General features: G+C 53.6%; 5 protein-coding genes across 5 annotated transcripts; 2 read left to right on the top strand and 3 right to left on the bottom strand.

Annotated features, from left to right (window-relative positions):
* Positions 1 to 1273: 1273 nt before the first annotated feature.
* On the top strand, positions 1274 to 4925 carry BO70DRAFT_18478 (DUF1708 domain-containing protein). Its single transcript, XM_025538464.1, has 5 exons — positions 1274 to 1681; positions 1813 to 1970; positions 2042 to 2135; positions 2184 to 4667; positions 4724 to 4925. The coding sequence occupies exons 1-5, from the start codon at positions 1498 to 1500 to the stop codon at positions 4801 to 4803; spliced, it is 3000 nt and encodes a 999-aa protein (XP_025404499.1). The 5' UTR covers positions 1274 to 1497; the 3' UTR covers positions 4804 to 4925.
* A 1529-nt stretch (positions 4926 to 6454) lies between these two features.
* Positions 6455 to 9003, bottom strand: BO70DRAFT_18471 (putative sucrose transporter). Its single transcript, XM_025538463.1, has 8 exons — positions 8782 to 9003; positions 8586 to 8611; positions 8277 to 8521; positions 8117 to 8183; positions 7997 to 8068; positions 7759 to 7948; positions 7584 to 7699; positions 6455 to 7532 (listed from the first exon to the last, which is right to left on the bottom strand). Exons 1-8 carry the CDS (start codon positions 8877 to 8879, stop codon positions 6631 to 6633), a joined length of 1716 nt encoding a protein of 571 aa, XP_025404498.1. The 5' UTR covers positions 8880 to 9003; the 3' UTR covers positions 6455 to 6630.
* Positions 8995 to 9482, bottom strand: BO70DRAFT_18460 (uncharacterized protein). The gene has a single exon (XM_025538459.1). It carries the CDS (start codon positions 9437 to 9439, stop codon positions 9128 to 9130), a length of 312 nt encoding a protein of 103 aa, XP_025404497.1. The 5' UTR covers positions 9440 to 9482; the 3' UTR covers positions 8995 to 9127.
* A 237-nt stretch (positions 9483 to 9719) lies between these two features.
* BO70DRAFT_357903 (glucose-6-phosphate dehydrogenase) lies at positions 9720 to 12371 on the bottom strand. The gene is made up of 8 exons (XM_025542151.1): positions 11849 to 12371; positions 11762 to 11782; positions 11151 to 11693; positions 11005 to 11089; positions 10871 to 10947; positions 10613 to 10820; positions 10188 to 10559; positions 9720 to 10132 (listed from the first exon to the last, which is right to left on the bottom strand). Exons 1-8 carry the CDS (start codon positions 11936 to 11938, stop codon positions 10023 to 10025), a joined length of 1506 nt encoding a protein of 501 aa, XP_025404496.1. The 5' UTR covers positions 11939 to 12371; the 3' UTR covers positions 9720 to 10022.
* A 2608-nt stretch (positions 12372 to 14979) lies between these two features.
* On the top strand, positions 14980 to 15831 carry BO70DRAFT_349076 (60S ribosomal protein eL33; the record flags this gene model as incomplete). The annotated part of the gene is made up of 5 exons (XM_025541639.1): positions 14980 to 15004; positions 15179 to 15188; positions 15356 to 15409; positions 15480 to 15622; positions 15734 to 15831. 5 exons carry the CDS (start codon positions 14980 to 14982, stop codon positions 15829 to 15831), a joined length of 330 nt encoding a protein of 109 aa, XP_025404495.1.
* Between the last annotated feature and the right edge of the window lie 447 nt (positions 15832 to 16278).

Raw genomic sequence — 16278 nt, 5'->3', positions numbered from 1 at the left:
GTAGCGGCGATGCGCTAAGCCCGAAGGGGCCAGGCGGCGAAGGATCACCTTCCTGTCCCGGAAAGCTCAAACAGCGCCCGGCTCTGCGCCCTCCCATTGGACCCATGGCGACTGACCCGTCACTCGGACCAACTGGCGGATTGGACCTGTCCTCAAGGGCGCCGCCAAAGAAGCCATGCCTTGAGCAGGCTAGACGCTTCGTACATGAGGCTAACACCACCCTAATCAAATTATCACACCCGACGGCTCGCTTGAGGAGCGGTATGCTTCTCATGGCGGAATTATTGCTTCTGTACGACGACCGGGTGCGTGTGCAGTCAAATGATCCGACCTGAGGCTTTCGACTGACTATCTACTGACTGACTGACTGACTGACTGACTGACTGACCCTTCGCCGGTGAAACAGCATTGGGCATCGAGTGAATTGTCAAACGCAATGGGGGATCTGATTCGGAGGCTGGATGGGACAGGTAAGAGTATAAGTATATGTGTCGTATGATACCGTACAACGGTACCCATACCATCCTATGATCCTACAGGGTACACAGTGTAGCAGGTACCCATGGTGTTGATCACCACCTTCTCAGATCTTGACACCACCGGGGGAACCACGTTGACCACTGTTGGTTTGACCCTCATGGAAGATTGATTATTCAGAACATAGATAGATATCCATCTCCATCTGCTCCCCTGGCCCAATGGACAGACTCCCACGGGTACACTGGGGGCCAGCGAACCATGGCACCGAGTCACGCTGTTTGGCGGCGTACTAAAACTTCCACCCCCTGAAACGGCAACCGCAGTAGATCCTCATCATCGCCGTCCTTTTTCATCTCGTTCCACGGCTTCATTGTTCTCTTCTCCCCCCCCCCCCCCCCCTATCGCATTCCTCCCCTCCATCTCTCCCTCCCCCCCTCGAGCCTCTGCATCGTGACTGTTGTTTCGTTGCTTGTTCTCACCACGTTGCCGACTTCCGACCTCCGTGTCACCGTCGCCTGTCTCCATTGCTTTCCTACCTGACTGACTGCCTTCCTGCTGCTGCACGCTAGACGTGCTGCCCCATCCTGGGCTGCAGGCGGTCCTCGCTGGGACTCTTGGATGGTCGCTGCGTCCTTCGGGCCTTTTTTCTTTTTTATTACTTCCTTATTTCCTTTATTACTATTTCTATTATTTTTTTCCCTGTAAGTCGGGTTTAGCCTTTATTGAGCTATCGGATTGAACAATCCGGTTTTGGGATCTGGCTTCCATTCCGTCCCTCCTTCTCGATTGTTTCCTTTTTCCTTATTACGGGTCGCCGTCCGATTTCCTCCCCGTTGCTTTGCGGTGTTGCGAATCTTCTCACGATCGACCCAACGTGACGACGGCTCGACGCACCTTCTCGACTCCGCCGCCGTCGGGCATCGCCTTCGACCCTGATCAATTCCCACTCGATCGCGTCTCCCCCCCCACACCTCCTGTCCCCTCCCCGCCAGAACCCTGGCGTGCGCTCTCTGCAATATGCCTTTCTTCACCCGTGTCTTTCGCGGGAAGGACGCCAATGCCGCGAAGAAGAAGGCCCCCGCGGTGGAAGACAAGGGGCCCGCAAAGCCCACATGGACCGACGCGTGGCAGCGAACCGAAGTCGCCCCGGAGGAGGTCCAGGGCCTCTTGCGAGGATGTACCCAGGAACTGAAGGCACGAGGTATGTTTGTTGCTGACGGCTCCGCCTCATTGTTGCTATCCTGGACGGCGATCCGCTGCCCCTCCTCCCGCCTCCAGGTCAAGCTTCGCACATTCCTCCCTTTGCTGATCATTGCCTTCTTCCCCTGACAGCTCTGCAAACCCCCTTCTTACTGCTCCCCTTCCGCCCAAGCTCCGACGCCAGCGCGGCCCGCACTTTCATCCGGAACTACTTCAATCAGTCAGTGGAAAAGGGTTCGCCTGTGGACGGAGATGAGTTGGCGCAAGAATTGCGGCTGTCGGACCCCATGGTGAGCCAATATATCCGCGTCCTCGTCGCTGTGAGACCCTTGTTCTGACCAGTCTATCCGCGTTCGTCTAGGTCCTGTGCAGCGTGTTAAAATGGTGCTGGAGCAGACTCCCTGGAGGAGTTGTCACCTGGGAGGCATATGAGTTGTTCAAGGTTGGAGAGCAAGGTACGTTCTCGAGAAATATGGGGGAAACAAGGCGCTGATGACATCCAGATTCTCAATTTGCCCGCGATGCCTTCTCAACATTCATTCCGATCAGTGTCGACTCGGATGCCCGCTCGAAGATCGTCTTCGACTTCTTCGATCTCCTGGCTGCCGTCGCAGCACACGGAAAATCGAACGGACTGGGTGGGCGGAAGCTCTCTCGGTATGCCGGATGGTGGGCGTTTGAGCACTCGGATACGGGTAACGGCTTCGAGGCCGCCTACAAGAATTGGGCCAGTGCGGCGGATGCCACGAGTCATCTGTTTTTCTCGTACTTGCGTTCCCTATCACCCGACTCTCGTGTCAACACCATCTCAACTCTTCCAATCGCGCTCCAGAGTCTAGTCCAGGCTACGGAATACCCGCCGGAGACGCCCACTCTCCTGCAAGTCTCCACCACCAAGGTCGTGATGATTGTTGATACTGTCTCCCCGACCCCGTTTGCGCTGTTGCGGCGCGCAAAGAACTTTGAGTATCGAGACAGTGACCACCACCTGCAGGAGTTCGCCAGTTTCGAGGAACCCACCAAGGCGCTCACGGACGAGTGTCTCCGCGTGCTAAAGTGCATCTCCTCCACAAATCAATTCGTCGAATCAGGTCCAACCACGTCGACCCGGGAGGCCTCATGGTCAAGATTTGAGGATATTGGATTTGGCGGTGCTCTGGACTCGGATCTGGACGATTCGAATGCGGCCAGTTTGGCCAGGAATGAATTTGGAGGTGGCTTGCGATCTGCTCCACAGTCCGGCCCAGGTAACCTCGGCCGACCCACGACCCCGTCATGGGCAGACTTCATGTCGTCCGGCTTCAGTGAGAACGGTTTGAAGGGCCCGGCCCCTCTCCTACTTCCCCCCGACAAGGTTCTTCCTCCTCTCGCCAGCGTCCGCGGCCAAAGCTCGCAGTCCCACAGACGCAGTCTTAATGACGAGCCGTCCACAGAACCGGGGGAGCTCGCAAGCATCACCACTCTCGATCTTGATGACTCTTTCTGGTGGGTCTGGATCAGTAGTCTGGCCGGTGAAGAGTCCTCAGCCCGGAAGGCCGTGTTTGGCCGATGTGCGTTACTGGAAACTATCATCAAAGATGCCAAGTGGCTGGTCCTTGAGGAGCAGGTTAAGGGTGCGGCGCCGGAGCCTGAACCTGGTGCTTACCTCGTAGAAAAGAAGCGCTTCTTCGGCTTTTCGACCCGTAAGAAGGGCGTCAGCCGCCGCAAATCTTCTGCCAAAAAGGTCAATGGGATGGAGGACTCGTACAAGCGGCCGGACAACCAAGCACCGCAGAGCAAAACTAGTATCGCCCCGGACCAGCACGCGCGCATCCAGGCTGCTGCCGCTGCTCTTCAAAAACGACACCGAGAGGAACAGGAGGCCGCTAATGAACCCAAAAACGTTCCGCACCATGCCAGGTACTCCACAAAGACGAATTCCATCATGACCCTGCAACCGGCAATCCTGAATGAGGCGTCTCATGCCATGAAATGGGCGACTAACTACGATAAGAACACGTACAGAACCGCCTATCTCAGTGACAATCGTGCAGGAACAGGTGCTGGAGCAGAAGAGGCGGCGAAAAACTTGCCCAGCACACCAACCTCCCCGACTGCGAGCACCAGACAAGCACCGCCACCTCTACCGAAAGACACGCCTACTGGCTCCCCGGGACCCGCAGTACCTACCAAAGAGAGTTCTGTTAATGAGGAGAGCATTGTGAGAAGCGGCAGGGCCAGTCCTGCAGCCGACTTGTCGACCACCGAATCGCTCCCCAAGCAGTCTATGGACTCGGACCGGAAGATCAAGAAAAAGGCGGGCAACGGCGGCTTCAAGAGTATGTTTGGAACGGTCAAGAAGAAGAACGAGGCCGAGGCGAAGCCCCCAATGAAGCCTACCGGCGCTGAACGCTCCGCTGTTGCAGCTGCTCGTGCTGCTCTTGAAGACAAGGCGAGAGCCGCCCAGGAGCAGTCCCCACGGCCCTCGACGAATGGCAAGGCGACTCTCAAGAAGAAGCCTGTGCCGGTGGCAGCGCCTGCCGAAGCCACTGCAGCAGCAGCAGAGGCTATTGCGCCGAAAAATGTGCCTGAGCCAGCTGAAGCCAAGCCTTCCTTGGATGTGCCCAAATCGGGGGCGCAGAGCGATGAGCCCCAAATTCGCCGTCAAGCCGAATACGATGCTCTTTCGCGCATAGACACCAAGGAACGGACCGCAGCCGACCAAGAGTTCTCGCGATTTGACCAGGGACCGTTGTCTGACCAGCCGGCATTCGTTCCAGAGGACTCCCCTATCTCGGAAACCTTCCCCGAAAAACCCGCCTCGGCGGTTACTACTTTTGAAGAGGCTCTCAGCGAACAACAGAGTGAGCCCATCACTCCCCCGAAGCCGGTCACCTCCTATGACCGCTGGGCCCAAATTCGCCAGAATGCGGCGGAGCGAGCGGCTCAGATGGAGGCACAGGCTGGTGACCACGGTGACGATGACGACAACACTAGTGAAGAAGAAAGTAAGCGAATCCGTCAGCCTATCTGATCGATCAATTATGTTAACTGAATGTTCCAGGCTTTGAATCTCGTGCTGCCCGCATCAAGGCCAGAGTAGCCGAATTGACCGGCAACATGCAGGCCGCCAGCCAGTCCTAACCACCTTCGATTCCCCGTATCTAATTCCGCTGCTGTCTCGACTTCTTCGGTGCCTGTCATTATCACCCATATACCACTGTATCTGACCCGTTCCATGTTCCATACGCCCTTTAATGTACTACTTTTGCACCCATCGCCGCGTCCAGGTTGACTTTCCCGACCCTTGCTTGCTTCCTTCCTGAGCTCTAGACCCATGACGGGGTCTTGAAAACTCGCAGCTCAAACATGACAGACGTACGCCGTGATGCCGTTCTACGCCATGATTGATTTTTTATTTCATTTTCCATTCACATTCTGCTTCTGTGGCTGCTGTCTGCTTATTCATCGTATTAATATGGACAGTGGTCACGTTGTTTTCTTTACATTACATTACATTACCCTTTACCACTTTGTTTGCTGCTGCTGTTGCTGTTATATTCCCCTCCTTGTTACTATCTATTCGGCCGATTGATTGATTTACGGGTTGGTGGGCTGACAGGTTGATTGATTGATTGATTGATTGATTGAATTTCCGTTGAGTTGCTTGGACTTGTTTTCGCAATATATCCAATATACCTCAGCCGTCTCTCGCTATGTATTCAGCCAGTACTGCTATTTGAAGTTGATTTTTTGTTCCGTTAGACATGTTTTTGTTGTAGATTGCCAGGTGATTTCTATCTTTTTTATATTCTTTTCTGGGCAGGTAGTTAGTTACATAATAGTCACATCTAGGTTGCTTGGAACTTATGAATGGATGGATGGATGGATGGATGGATGGATGGATGGATGGATGCTAAATCAATCACAGCCAAAGAAAGACGAACTATTTCCAACCACCACCACCACCACCACCACCATCTTCTATAAAGCAAAAGATAATAATAACAATTCTGAAAAGGTAAATAATAATAATAATAAGAAGAAGAAAGCTTTAAAAAAAAGTAATATATAGTATATCCATCGAAAATTAGTATTACATAGACATATAGATAAACATAAACATAAACATAAACATCCTAGGAAAGGCAAGGTAGATCATCCAACCAACCAACCAACCAACCAACCAACCTATTACCTGATTTATTTACCCAGCCACCCAGCCACCCACCTGCCCCATCAAACAAATAAACAACCGACCAACCAACCAACCGACCAGAGAACAAAAAAATAAAGAAACAAACAAACAAACAAACAAACAAATCAGTGTGTATGCATGTGTGTACCTATGCAGGTTTGCATACTATGCGGAAGTGCAGGTAGGTAAGTAGGTATGCAGGAGTGCAGGTGTATATGTATGTATGTATGTATGTATATGCATACGTGCAATCACGGTCAAGTATCACAGCTGGAATTGGGGGTGGAGTTCACCTTGTTTCATCTTATTTCATCTCATCTCATCTCAAATACTTACCAATAGGTGGTGGTGGAGGACCACCGACCAGATCAGTAAGCATTCAATAGATGGATGGATGGATGGATGGATGGAGAATGAATGAATGGTGCCTTCATTCCCAACTCAGCGAGCGCAGCAAAACAGCTCAAACCATGGGTAATTCCCACACACTGCACCACACTCACACAACGAGAATATGTACCAGGGGGGTATCGAAAACAACAAACGCAACCAAACCAAACTAAGCCAAACCAAACCAAACCACTGTAATCGCCAGGACGATAATCATCTTCATCATCTGTAGATGTATAGGGCCTCGAGTCTCAAGTCCAGAAAGTCTAGAATCTAGAATCTAGAATCTAGTCCTGGCAGAAAGTGAAGCAAAAAAAGAAAAGAAAAAGATAGAAATTGGAACAAATGCCCCGAAGAAGAATCCACGCACACATCAATTGTGATTAAGAAGTATACCGCATTCGTCTTGTCGCCTCAACAGCGACCAGGGCACTCAGAGCGCCGATGAACAGACAGATCGAGATGGCGTTGGGGGAGCTTTTATCCAGGTTCATCCACTGGGAGTCCTGGGCGGCGGAGTCATCCCGTTTGGTGCTTCCGGGCTCGAGGACGCTGAAGACGATCCAGCTGATGAAGGTGCCGACGAATTGGGGCAGGGTGGTGTAGACGTTCAGCACGCCGAGGTAGATGCCGGCGAGTTCGCCGGTGGAGGGAATGTTGGAGTTGGCGCCGCCGTCTTCGACGTCGGAGTCGCTGTCCGGGTCGTGGTGGTTCAGACGGAGGACGTCCATTTCGGTGGAGTCTGCGGTTGAGGCGCGGTCGGAGTAGGTGCCGAAGCCGGAGGAGGTGATCATGGTGACGCCGCTGGAGCGGGAGGATTGGGAGGGATTCATGGCGAGTTTGTTGATTTCGACGCCCATGAAGGCGAACGGGGCCCAGCAGCTGACGGCCCAGGGGATGCCGCAGAGGGCGACGAGGAAGGTGGCGAAGGCGCGGGAGCGCGCCAGGGGGGCGAAGATCATGGTCGCGGCGAACATGACGTGGGAGATGAGCCAGGTGGTTTGGAGGTCTGGGCGGATGGCGGTGATTTTCTTGAGGAGCGAGGCGATGCCCGGGGGCGGGCGTGGCGTGAATCTGGGACGCTTGCTGTCGGGGGGCTGGACGCAGAATGGCAGCAGGACGGAGCCGATGAAGGTGATGGAGGAAAAGACGACGAGGGATAGACTGCCCACTCGACCGACTTCGCCCAGCATGTCGCTTGGGTGGATTGCATCTTTAGGGACTTCGTAGCGAAAGTAGGTTTCTCCGACCCACGTGGTGCTGTAGAAGAGGAAGGGGAACCAGCCTGTGGGATTTGGTTAGTTTGTTTGGGACTGTTGGAAGCAGGGAACTATACCGATCCAAGCCCAGAATTGAGCCCAGCAGATGGCCTGAATGCGCGGTGGCAGATCCATTGTGGTCTTGACAAGTTGAGAGATCACCTGTAGCGCTCCGGCATTGCTGTCGGAATCTCTGTTGACGCGAGCATCAGTATTATTTGCGGCTAAATCCTCCGTCATGCATGATCTCACCTGGCAGTGATCAGGACCCTCTCCTTAACAGCGAAGCAGGTAACGAAGACCGCTCCTATCAAAGAGAAGGCCGCAAATACAGTCATTTGCTTGAACTGCGTGTCGCCAATGATGGCGCCAAATATGCTGACCGTGTCAATGGAGCCAATGACGTATCCAATGAGTTGGCCAATTGCTGACATCCTCGTCGCTATACGCTGTTAGCCGCCATTCCTGGAATCTAGAGCAGGGAACATACCCCATGCTGACCCGGTCTGCTGTAGAGGGATGGGTAATGTATCGACAATCAAACTGCGACAGCACGCTTGAACTATATAATGTTAATCCAACTAAAAACAACACAGGACGATCAACCTACCAACATTGATTGCAAAGTCGACGGCGTAGATGCTCAGGACTGCGAGTGCAATTGTAGCATTTTTGGCCTAACGCAATAGATGGTCCCGCGGTAAGTTGCCGAGCAAAAAAAAAAAAAAAAAAAAAAAAGGCGTCACGACGTTTCAGAAGCCATCAAATACCTTTTCCGGTTCCTTGACAAACATGTTCACGATTTCTGTCGTCCAACCAAGAACAAGCAAGCACAACGCGACCAGGAACGATCCCACAATCATGAAGGGTCTGCGCCGTCCCCATTTCGACCGGGAGCGATCCGCAATAACACCGATGAGCGGCTGGATGATCAAGCCGGACAGGGGGCCGGCGATCCAGACAAGCGAGGTTTTGGATTTCGTGAGGCCCAGTTGGAGAAGGTATGGTGTGCAATCTGCAGCGCAGGGATAGTCAGAAACCAGCGCAAAGGCTCCTCCGCGGCCAAGGAACACACATACAAGTCATTTCAATGCCCCAGGTAAATCTAATCGCAACAAGAAGCAAGTCAGTCCATTTTGATGCGCAGTAACAATAACAATACTCCGAGACCACCAAAAGAAACGAAGGCCTTTGGCGAGGGTAGATAAAGTGAAGACGAGAAGAGAAAAGAGTAAAAAATACAGGAAAGTAAAACCGGGCAAAGGCAATACATACTGTAGTCCCAACAAACTGAAAGTCAACAACACCATGCGCACCCACTCCCTCCGTCCCTTGATCGAGGGCGAGCCCACCCATCTTGCAGCTTGTGGCATTTTCCGAGTGCAAAAAATGCGCGCATGCGCTTGGCCCTTCTCACAATTCCGGTATGCTTTCCATGAACCGCGCGCCGGTTCACCTCCCTCGACTCTCGCGCCTGCGATCAGGCGTCAACACGGACGTGCAGAAGCAGTCAATCGGTTCACTGTTGGCGTGGTTCCGGCTGTTGGAAAGCGCGGAGGTTAACTCCAGAGTTCCGGGGCAGAAGGGAGTTCAGGAACAGGTAAAGGTCGTTGGGTCGAAGTCAAGTCGTCGCACGGTTCGTTGGGGATAAAAATAGCCGCAGGGATGTAGTAATTGGCTCCACGATCCACCCGGGGTTCGCGGGAGGGGTCAAGGGGGGTTGTTGGAGCGCTAGTAGTATAATCGACGGTCGGGGAGAAGGAGGGTGTCTTTGCGCAGTGGGTAGATGTTGAGGGTAGGAAGAGGAGGAGGAAGAGAGGAAGGGAAGGAGGAGGAGGAGGGATGGACGAGGCCGGGCAGTGCGGGCAGAGCAGAGCGTACGCATGCGGGCCCCCGGCCCGTCAGGACTCAGGGCAACTCGTCTTATCCGCATCGGCAACCCCAAGACCCACCACCGCCACGGTATTTGGTTGTTATTAATAGTGGATGTGGATGGGTGGGAAATGAAACCGCTTAAGATCGGTCTCCCCTGTCAGAGGCCGTGTGAAACTGGGGACCATAGAATTTTCGATCGAAAAAAGTGCGCGCGTCTGACTGTGCATCTTCTAGAGAATTACTTCTCAGCTGGTGTCAGGTGTACGTATGCCTACCTAGGCAAATACATCCCATTGGACCCCCATCCCTGCACAAACATAACATAATAATAATAATAGACCGAATGTACCTATGCTCTACGGACGGTCACGCGACTGCGCCCATCCCACCACTCGTGGTTCGTAACGTTCTCTGCATTCGTTTCTAAAGGGGTTGCCAATAGATAACTCCAGTCATTTCCCGGCCGATCCGTAGATACTCGTACCGAGTGCTTCATTTCTGTCATATCATCCCAGATCCCCGATCATCCCGTGATCCTCGAACGGAAACCAGTCACATTAACATTTTTTCGCCGTTTTCCTGCGTTTTTTTTTTTCACGCGTCATGGCGCTTCTTTATCTCGAAATACCCTCCTTTTCCATCTACAGCCGGTTGGGGGTAGAGGTCAAGGGCCACTGGTAGCCAGCAGCATCGCTGAACTTGTACCCGAAAGACGCCGTGAAGTCGTCAAGGACGGCGGGTCCGCGGGAGCCTGCACACGTCGTTAGTGAATGGACCACCACGCAGGATACGACAGGGGCACGTACCATAGGGGTATTCCATGGGGATGATCTCCTTGTTGTCGTCAAGGTAGTGCAGAAGAGGAGTGAAGATCCTCCAGCTGGCGTCCAACTCGTCATCACGGACAAAGTTGGAGTGGTCGCCCTTCAGAGCGTCCAGGATCAGGGACTCGTAGGCCTCGGGGATCTTGAGGTCGGAGAAGCGGCGGCGGTAGGTGAGGTCGAGCTCGGTCACAACGGTCTGCATGGACAGACCGGGCAGCTTGGAGTTCATCTTGATGTAGACGGACTCGTTGGGCTGGACACGGATGACAAGCTCGTTGCGGGGGATGTCCTTGAAGATGCCAGAGGTGACGTCACGGAACTGGATGCGGATCTCGGTCTTCTGCTCGTTCAAAGCTGTGAAGAATAAGTATACCAAGCCGTGCCGGGATCGCGCAGAGAGTGCATACCTTTACCGGCCTTCAGGATGAAGGGAACGCCGTCCCACCGCTCGTTCTTGATGTAAGCGGCCATGGCGCAGAAGGTTGGGCAGCGGGAGTCCTGGGGGACAGTCTCATCCTCCTTGTAGGCGGGCTTGCTGCCATCCAGGGACTTTCCGTACTGGCCGATAATGACGTTCTTGGGCTCGATGGCGTCCATCGCACGCAGGACACGGACCTGGCAGCGCGTTAGTTACGGAATCCTACGCTAGCCAACAAACACCTTACCTTCTCGTCACGAATGTCCTCAGCAGAGAAGGAAATGGGGCGCTCCATAGCGAGCAGCGTCAACACCTGCAGCAAGTCTATACAAGTATCCAGTCAGCCTTCCCGTCGCGATCGAGTGAAGACGTGCGACATACGGTTCTGCATGACATCACGGATGATGCCGAATTCGTCGAAGTAGCCACCGCGTCCCTCGGTACCGAAGGGCTCCTTGAATGTGATCTAAATGGCAACAAAGGACTTAGCGACCGTCAAAAGGCTATACAGAGTAGACCATCCGTACCTGAACGTTGTCGATGTGGTGGCGGTTCCAGGTGGCGTTGAAGAACTCGTTTCCGAAGCGCATGATGAGGATGTTCTTGACCATCTCCTTACCCAGGTAGTGGTCGATACGGAAGATCTCATCCTCCTTCCAGTTGGGCTCGAGGGCCTTCTGGAGGTCGCGCGAGCTCTGGAGGTCCTTACCGAAAGGCTTCTCGACGATGATGCGAGCAATGCCGTTCTTGGGGTAGCAGTTACGCTTGAGTTGGTCGGAGACGGTGGTGAAGACACTGGGGGGCAGCGCCATGTAGTAAATTCTGTTCTGTTCCTTCTGGCCCTTCTCGATCTCCTCGAGGTGCTTGTTGAGGTTGATGAACGAGTCATCCTTGTCATATTGACCGGAGATGTAGGTGCAGAACTGGCAGAAGCTGTCCAGTTGCTCTTCGATTTCCTTGGTGGGGGTCTTGATGTATGAGCGCACACGCTTCAGATATTCCTCGTGGTCCATGTTTGTCCGGGCATATCCGACGATCTTGATGCCCTTGGGCAGGAACTTGTTGCGGTACTGGAGGCGCGATCAGTAAGGGGGATGGGGGATGGGAGTACAGCCATTGGGTGAGAGTGGGAACATACAAGGCCGAAGAGAGCCGGGAACTGTCGAGAGTTAGTGAGCTTCCGATCGCGGAGGTGGGGGGTCCATAGGGGGTCGAAGTCACTCACGGTCTTCTTCTTCGCAAGATCGCCAGAGGCGCCTAGTACTATGATGACGGTGTCATCTTTGAGCTCCATGGTGCTACGCGCCATGTCCATGTTAGCCGTACAGTCGACAGATCGGTGGGAGGGATGTATGGTATGGATTCGAGGTTAGAGGAGGGGCCCGCGATCGAGTCACGGGAAGGAGGGGTAGTCGGTTTCAAGAGGGAGTCGGCCAGGAACCCGGCAGTCAATACTTCAAGCGAAGTACTGGATGCGAATTGAAGACAGGGAAACGGAGGGGCTTGCAGGTGTCTTGTGGGAGCGACCGGCAGGGAATGGCGAGAGTGGTGAACCCCCATGTCTGGGCGGGCGGACACCAGAGGGACGGGGAGGAGGGGTGTGATGTCAGAGAGGGAGGCCGCAAAACTCACCCAGCGTTCTGGCGCTCCTCAGTGCGGGCTATCGTGTTGGCCATGTTTTATCGATGTGAAGGACCGCAGGGACGGCAATGGGGTGCAGGGGACAGGCAAGGAGGAAGAGGAGTAGAGAAAGAGAGCAAGATGTGGTAGGAGAGGCAGCAAGGTCAGAGAGGTTTGTTGGAAAAATCCCAACAGTTCCGGCGGAGCAAGTACTTTTTAACACCGGAGGGCTCCTCTCCTCGAGCTGCTGCTGCTGGCTGCTGCAGGCCAGGTGGGCGGGCTCTGAGCCCGGGTGGGGCACTGGGAGGGCCGGCTTGGGTTCTTCCACTACGTCGATGCTGCCGCGGGACCCCGTGTGAGACTGTGTGAGGAGGCTTTCCGGGCGGTCCTGCGCGCCCTCGCTGACTGGCCACCATTCGTGTCCTCCTGTCCTCCATCCCCCATTCCAGTCTTCGGAGGTTTGGTGTGTCAAGGGTGCGACTGCTTGAATGCCATCCATGCCATCCCAAGGAGATTGATTATTCCCGGGCACCTCTTCCCTTTCATCCCCTCGTATCTGCCGGCCCTTCCACCGGCTTGTGGCAATATCTCTTATATCATCACTAGGTAACGCGACGAAACCCTACTTCCTCTCTCACTAAACACCGACCACCCTCCTATACAGTATTGTATTGTATATAGTATGTAGTATCGATGCAGTATGAACTATCGATATCTCTACAGCAGTGTAGCCTGAACAGACAGCTCATACTTGCTTCTCTTTATATTATTCACTGGCCGACTGATTTATCCGAGCCAAGTCCGTTGTAAGTCCCCCTCTCCTAGTCAGCTCCACTGCGAACCACACCTGGGCCGGATGATGCTCTTTCAAAGGCGCACACCATCCAAGTCCAACCACCACATGCGGAACCCCCGCGTCGACGAGTCCAATAAATCTTACCCTCCGTCCCCTCTCTGACAGCATCATCCCTCTTGATGAAAGACACATAGGAAATAAAAAAAGCAATATGAAATATAATGAATGGTTGGCTTCTTGCGGTCTGGCATCGCATCGTACTACGTCAAATTATCCGCGGGGCAGCAGACCAGTGGAGCTTCCAGCCATGCAGGTCAGCTCAGGGCCTCCCTCCTCCTCCTCCCTCCTCCCTCCCTCCTTTTGTGATAACGATGGATCATGTCCGTCCCATTGATTCATTTCAAGACCCGGTAGATAGATATGAACTGACCATCCCAACTCCGGCAATCAGGCCGAATGATAGACCCGTGCGTCGCGTCGATGATCACTGCAGTGCTGTTATTTACTTCTGTCTAGTGCCCGCATTTTACAGATCCAAGGGTGCACCGGGGGCGTACTATGCGAAATGATGCGGTTTCGGACCATTCCACTATTCCAGGGCAGAAGCGTAGCGATCGCGCCAGAAGCAGGAGCTAAATTGAAGACTCCTGAATCAGCGTCCCCGGTGACCAAAACGTCGTGGGGATGGATGGATCGGCCAATTTGTCATCTGGAAGGACGATACGGATTCTATTTTCCCGTGGAATAGGCGCAGCAACCATGTATCAGACCGAACTTTCGGCCCAGACAAGTCCGGAGTTAATGCTTACCTACGATCCCGAGACGAAGGCGGACGGGGCTGGAGTATCTACGGAGTATTTATGACCTTCGCGTTTATTCTCACTACACATGCCTGTTGTCTTTGTTTTTTCATTTTTTTTCTTTCTTCTGGGGTTGGGCTTGGGAATGTTGGTATCAACCGGGTCCCAGGCCCTCAGCAATTTTACCCCTCCTTTGGAAAAATAGGCGTAGATTACATGGCGTGCTTTATGGAGTCCCCCGAGAGTAAAATCATCATGGCAGGTTCGTTGCCGACTTCCTGGTGGGGCGGGATGCGCTTGATTTCCAAATATGTGTCCCGGTCTGATCGCTCTGGGATGGAGTCATTCCTCCCCGTTATATAGCCTACCAGTCAGTCATACACAACCCCCCCCTATGACTTTCTGGCTGCGCTACCCTGTCTGGGCATTTTAAGCGCCATGCGAGGTCTGCAGCTACTTGATGCTTAAGATATCCGACAAAGAAAGTCACGAGATATCGAAAACGCTTTGTTCGCCAAATCCGGAGTCTCCTGTAACCGGACTGCAGGGCCGGCCAGGGAAACCCAAAATCCCTTATCAAGATCAGGGTGATGATGATGGGGCGGGTGCCGTCATGGGTGGGAAGAATCCGCAAGCTGTTTTGTCAGCTTGGGGCGCTCTAGCCAAAGGCTCCTCCGCCGCCGCTGCAGAGGAACCGCCGGGCGGCCAGGAGTCTTCGGACTACAGTAGCCCGACGGCACCAGAATCAGGTGGGGTGGGCTGAAGAAGGACTCCTCTCTTTCCAAACAACAAACTTCTCGAAAGCGAGCCTCGGGCGACCGTGACGATGATGATCTATCTCGGATCCCGGGGAAACGGTATCTCCGGGAGCCACCCAAAGCGGACTAGCGCCCCGTGGTCAGCCCGATCTTCCCCATCACGGGACTCGGGCTTGCCCTGGGGAGTCCGGCTCGCTAAGCGTCCCGTTTGGGGTTAGGGCGAGCCGCACCGAACACACCTTGCAATTTGTGAGCCTTGTGCGTCGTCCCGTTACCCTATCGAAGCGACGACAACCACGACAACCCGGACGACTTTTGCGGGTCACATCTCCCTTCCTTCGACTTGTTTGCGTTGCCCGCTGCTCAGAGAACCGCCGTCAGAATGCCTTCGGAACAAGGTCACAGACGTGAGTTGCAATCTTTCCGGCCATATCAGAAATCCATGTGTGCGCGATGGTTGGAGATGGGGGTTCGGGGACGGGGATGTGCGGGCGCGCGATATGATATGGGACCAACCCCATGGAATGACTGGATGAATGAATGAATGAATGCATGCTAACTGATCTCTTTGCGAATCACAGTCTACGTCAAGTAAGTTGCCACAGCTATCCGTCGTTGTTCGAGAGTCGCGCACATACACATTCGGAATGATATCGAAATCATCAAAATCCATCATCGGGGGGACATTGGGATCCGGGTTGAAGCGATAGATTTGCAAAAACGCAGGACAGTCGGGTTAATACGAATTCTTTCTACAGGGGTCGCCACCTGAGCTACCAGCGCTCCAAGCATGCTGTCAACCCCAACACCAGGTACGACGATTCGCATATCGAGAAATTGGGAAAAATGTGAACGGGAAAATCTGACGCATGGGAAATATAGTCTGATCAAGATTGACGGTGTTGACAACACCGAGTCCGCCAACTTCTACCTTGGCAAGAAGGTCGCTTTCGTCTACCGGGCCAAGCGTGAGGTTCGGGGCTCCAACATCCGGGTCATCTGGGGCAAGGTCACCCGTCCCCACGGTACGTGATGAGAACCCGCTACGCGACACCCAGCAGAAGCAAACTTGATATCAGCAATGCTGGGGTCATGACGGGAAACAAGCCAAACTGACAAATCTCGTGTATGAACAGGCAACTCCGGTGTTGTCCGCGCTCAGTTCCGCCACAACCTCCCCGCCAAGTCGTTCGGTGCCACCGTCCGTGTTATGCTGTACCCCTCCAACATCTAAATGACGCCCCTTTTGTTACGTTAGTTGGCACTCCGGATTCTACGCGCAGACGGTCGGGCAATGGAGTCGACGGAATGAGCCGATGTTGAGATGGGAGTTGGTGGGTTGATAATGTTCGTGGGAGAGGCAGGGCCGCTCAGCCCTACGAATCAAAATAAAAAAGAACTCTTATCTTCTTTTCAGCATGGTTAGGCATATAAGACGGGCTTGCTCAGGTTTCAGTACCAATGAGCATGCTGTGCCTTGGCTGATATCATGGCTCCCCGTGTATCTGATGCTCATAAACAATCCATACCATTTCAACATATCGGCACTTTTTTTTTGCATTCGGGGTAGTAGGACTGGCAGTTAGGTTCTACTTTGCGTATGTCGGCTGCACCAGACTACTGGTTCTATGATAGCGGCATCATCAGGGAACGTCAACATCCTTCCAATGCAACAACCCTT

Source organism: Aspergillus heteromorphus (assembly GCF_003184545.1).
Source record: "Aspergillus heteromorphus CBS 117.55 chromosome Unknown BO70scaffold_1, whole genome shotgun sequence".
Classification (NCBI taxonomy): domain Eukaryota; kingdom Fungi; phylum Ascomycota; class Eurotiomycetes; order Eurotiales; family Aspergillaceae; genus Aspergillus; species Aspergillus heteromorphus.
Note: the sequence above shows the minus strand (reverse complement) of the source record. Positions and strands in the feature narration are given on the sequence as shown.

Excerpts from the sequence above, each read along its gene's own strand:
- BO70DRAFT_18471 (XM_025538463.1), bottom strand. The coding sequence starts at position 8,879 with ATGCCACAAGCTGCAAGATGGGTGGGCTCGCCCTCGATCAAGGGACGG. Across the intron at positions 8,522-8,585 it reads CTGGGGCATTGAAATGACTT|ATTGCACACCATACCTTCTC; the intron begins GTATGTGTGTTC and ends CCTGCGCTGCAG. Across the intron at positions 8,069-8,116 it reads CGACTTTGCAATCAATGTTG|TTCAAGCGTGCTGTCGCAGT; the intron begins GTAGGTTGATCG and ends AACATTATATAG.
- BO70DRAFT_18460 (XM_025538459.1), bottom strand. The coding sequence starts at position 9,439 with ATGCGGATAAGACGAGTTGCCCTGAGTCCTGACGGGCCGGGGGCCCGC.
- BO70DRAFT_357903 (XM_025542151.1), bottom strand. The coding sequence starts at position 11,938 with ATGGACATGGCGCGTAGCACCATGGAGCTCAAAGATGACACCGTCATC. Across the intron at positions 11,090-11,150 it reads ACCACATCGACAACGTTCAG|ATCACATTCAAGGAGCCCTT; the intron begins GTACGGATGGTC and ends GTTGCCATTTAG. Across the intron at positions 10,133-10,187 it reads CCCCATGGAATACCCCTATG|GCTCCCGCGGACCCGCCGTC; the intron begins GTACGTGCCCCT and ends CGACGTGTGCAG.
- BO70DRAFT_18478 (XM_025538464.1), top strand. The coding sequence starts at position 1,498 with ATGCCTTTCTTCACCCGTGTCTTTCGCGGGAAGGACGCCAATGCCGCG. Across the intron at positions 2,136-2,183 it reads GTTCAAGGTTGGAGAGCAAG|ATTCTCAATTTGCCCGCGAT; the intron begins GTACGTTCTCGA and ends GATGACATCCAG. Across the intron at positions 4,668-4,723 it reads CAACACTAGTGAAGAAGAAA|GCTTTGAATCTCGTGCTGCC; the intron begins GTAAGCGAATCC and ends TGAATGTTCCAG.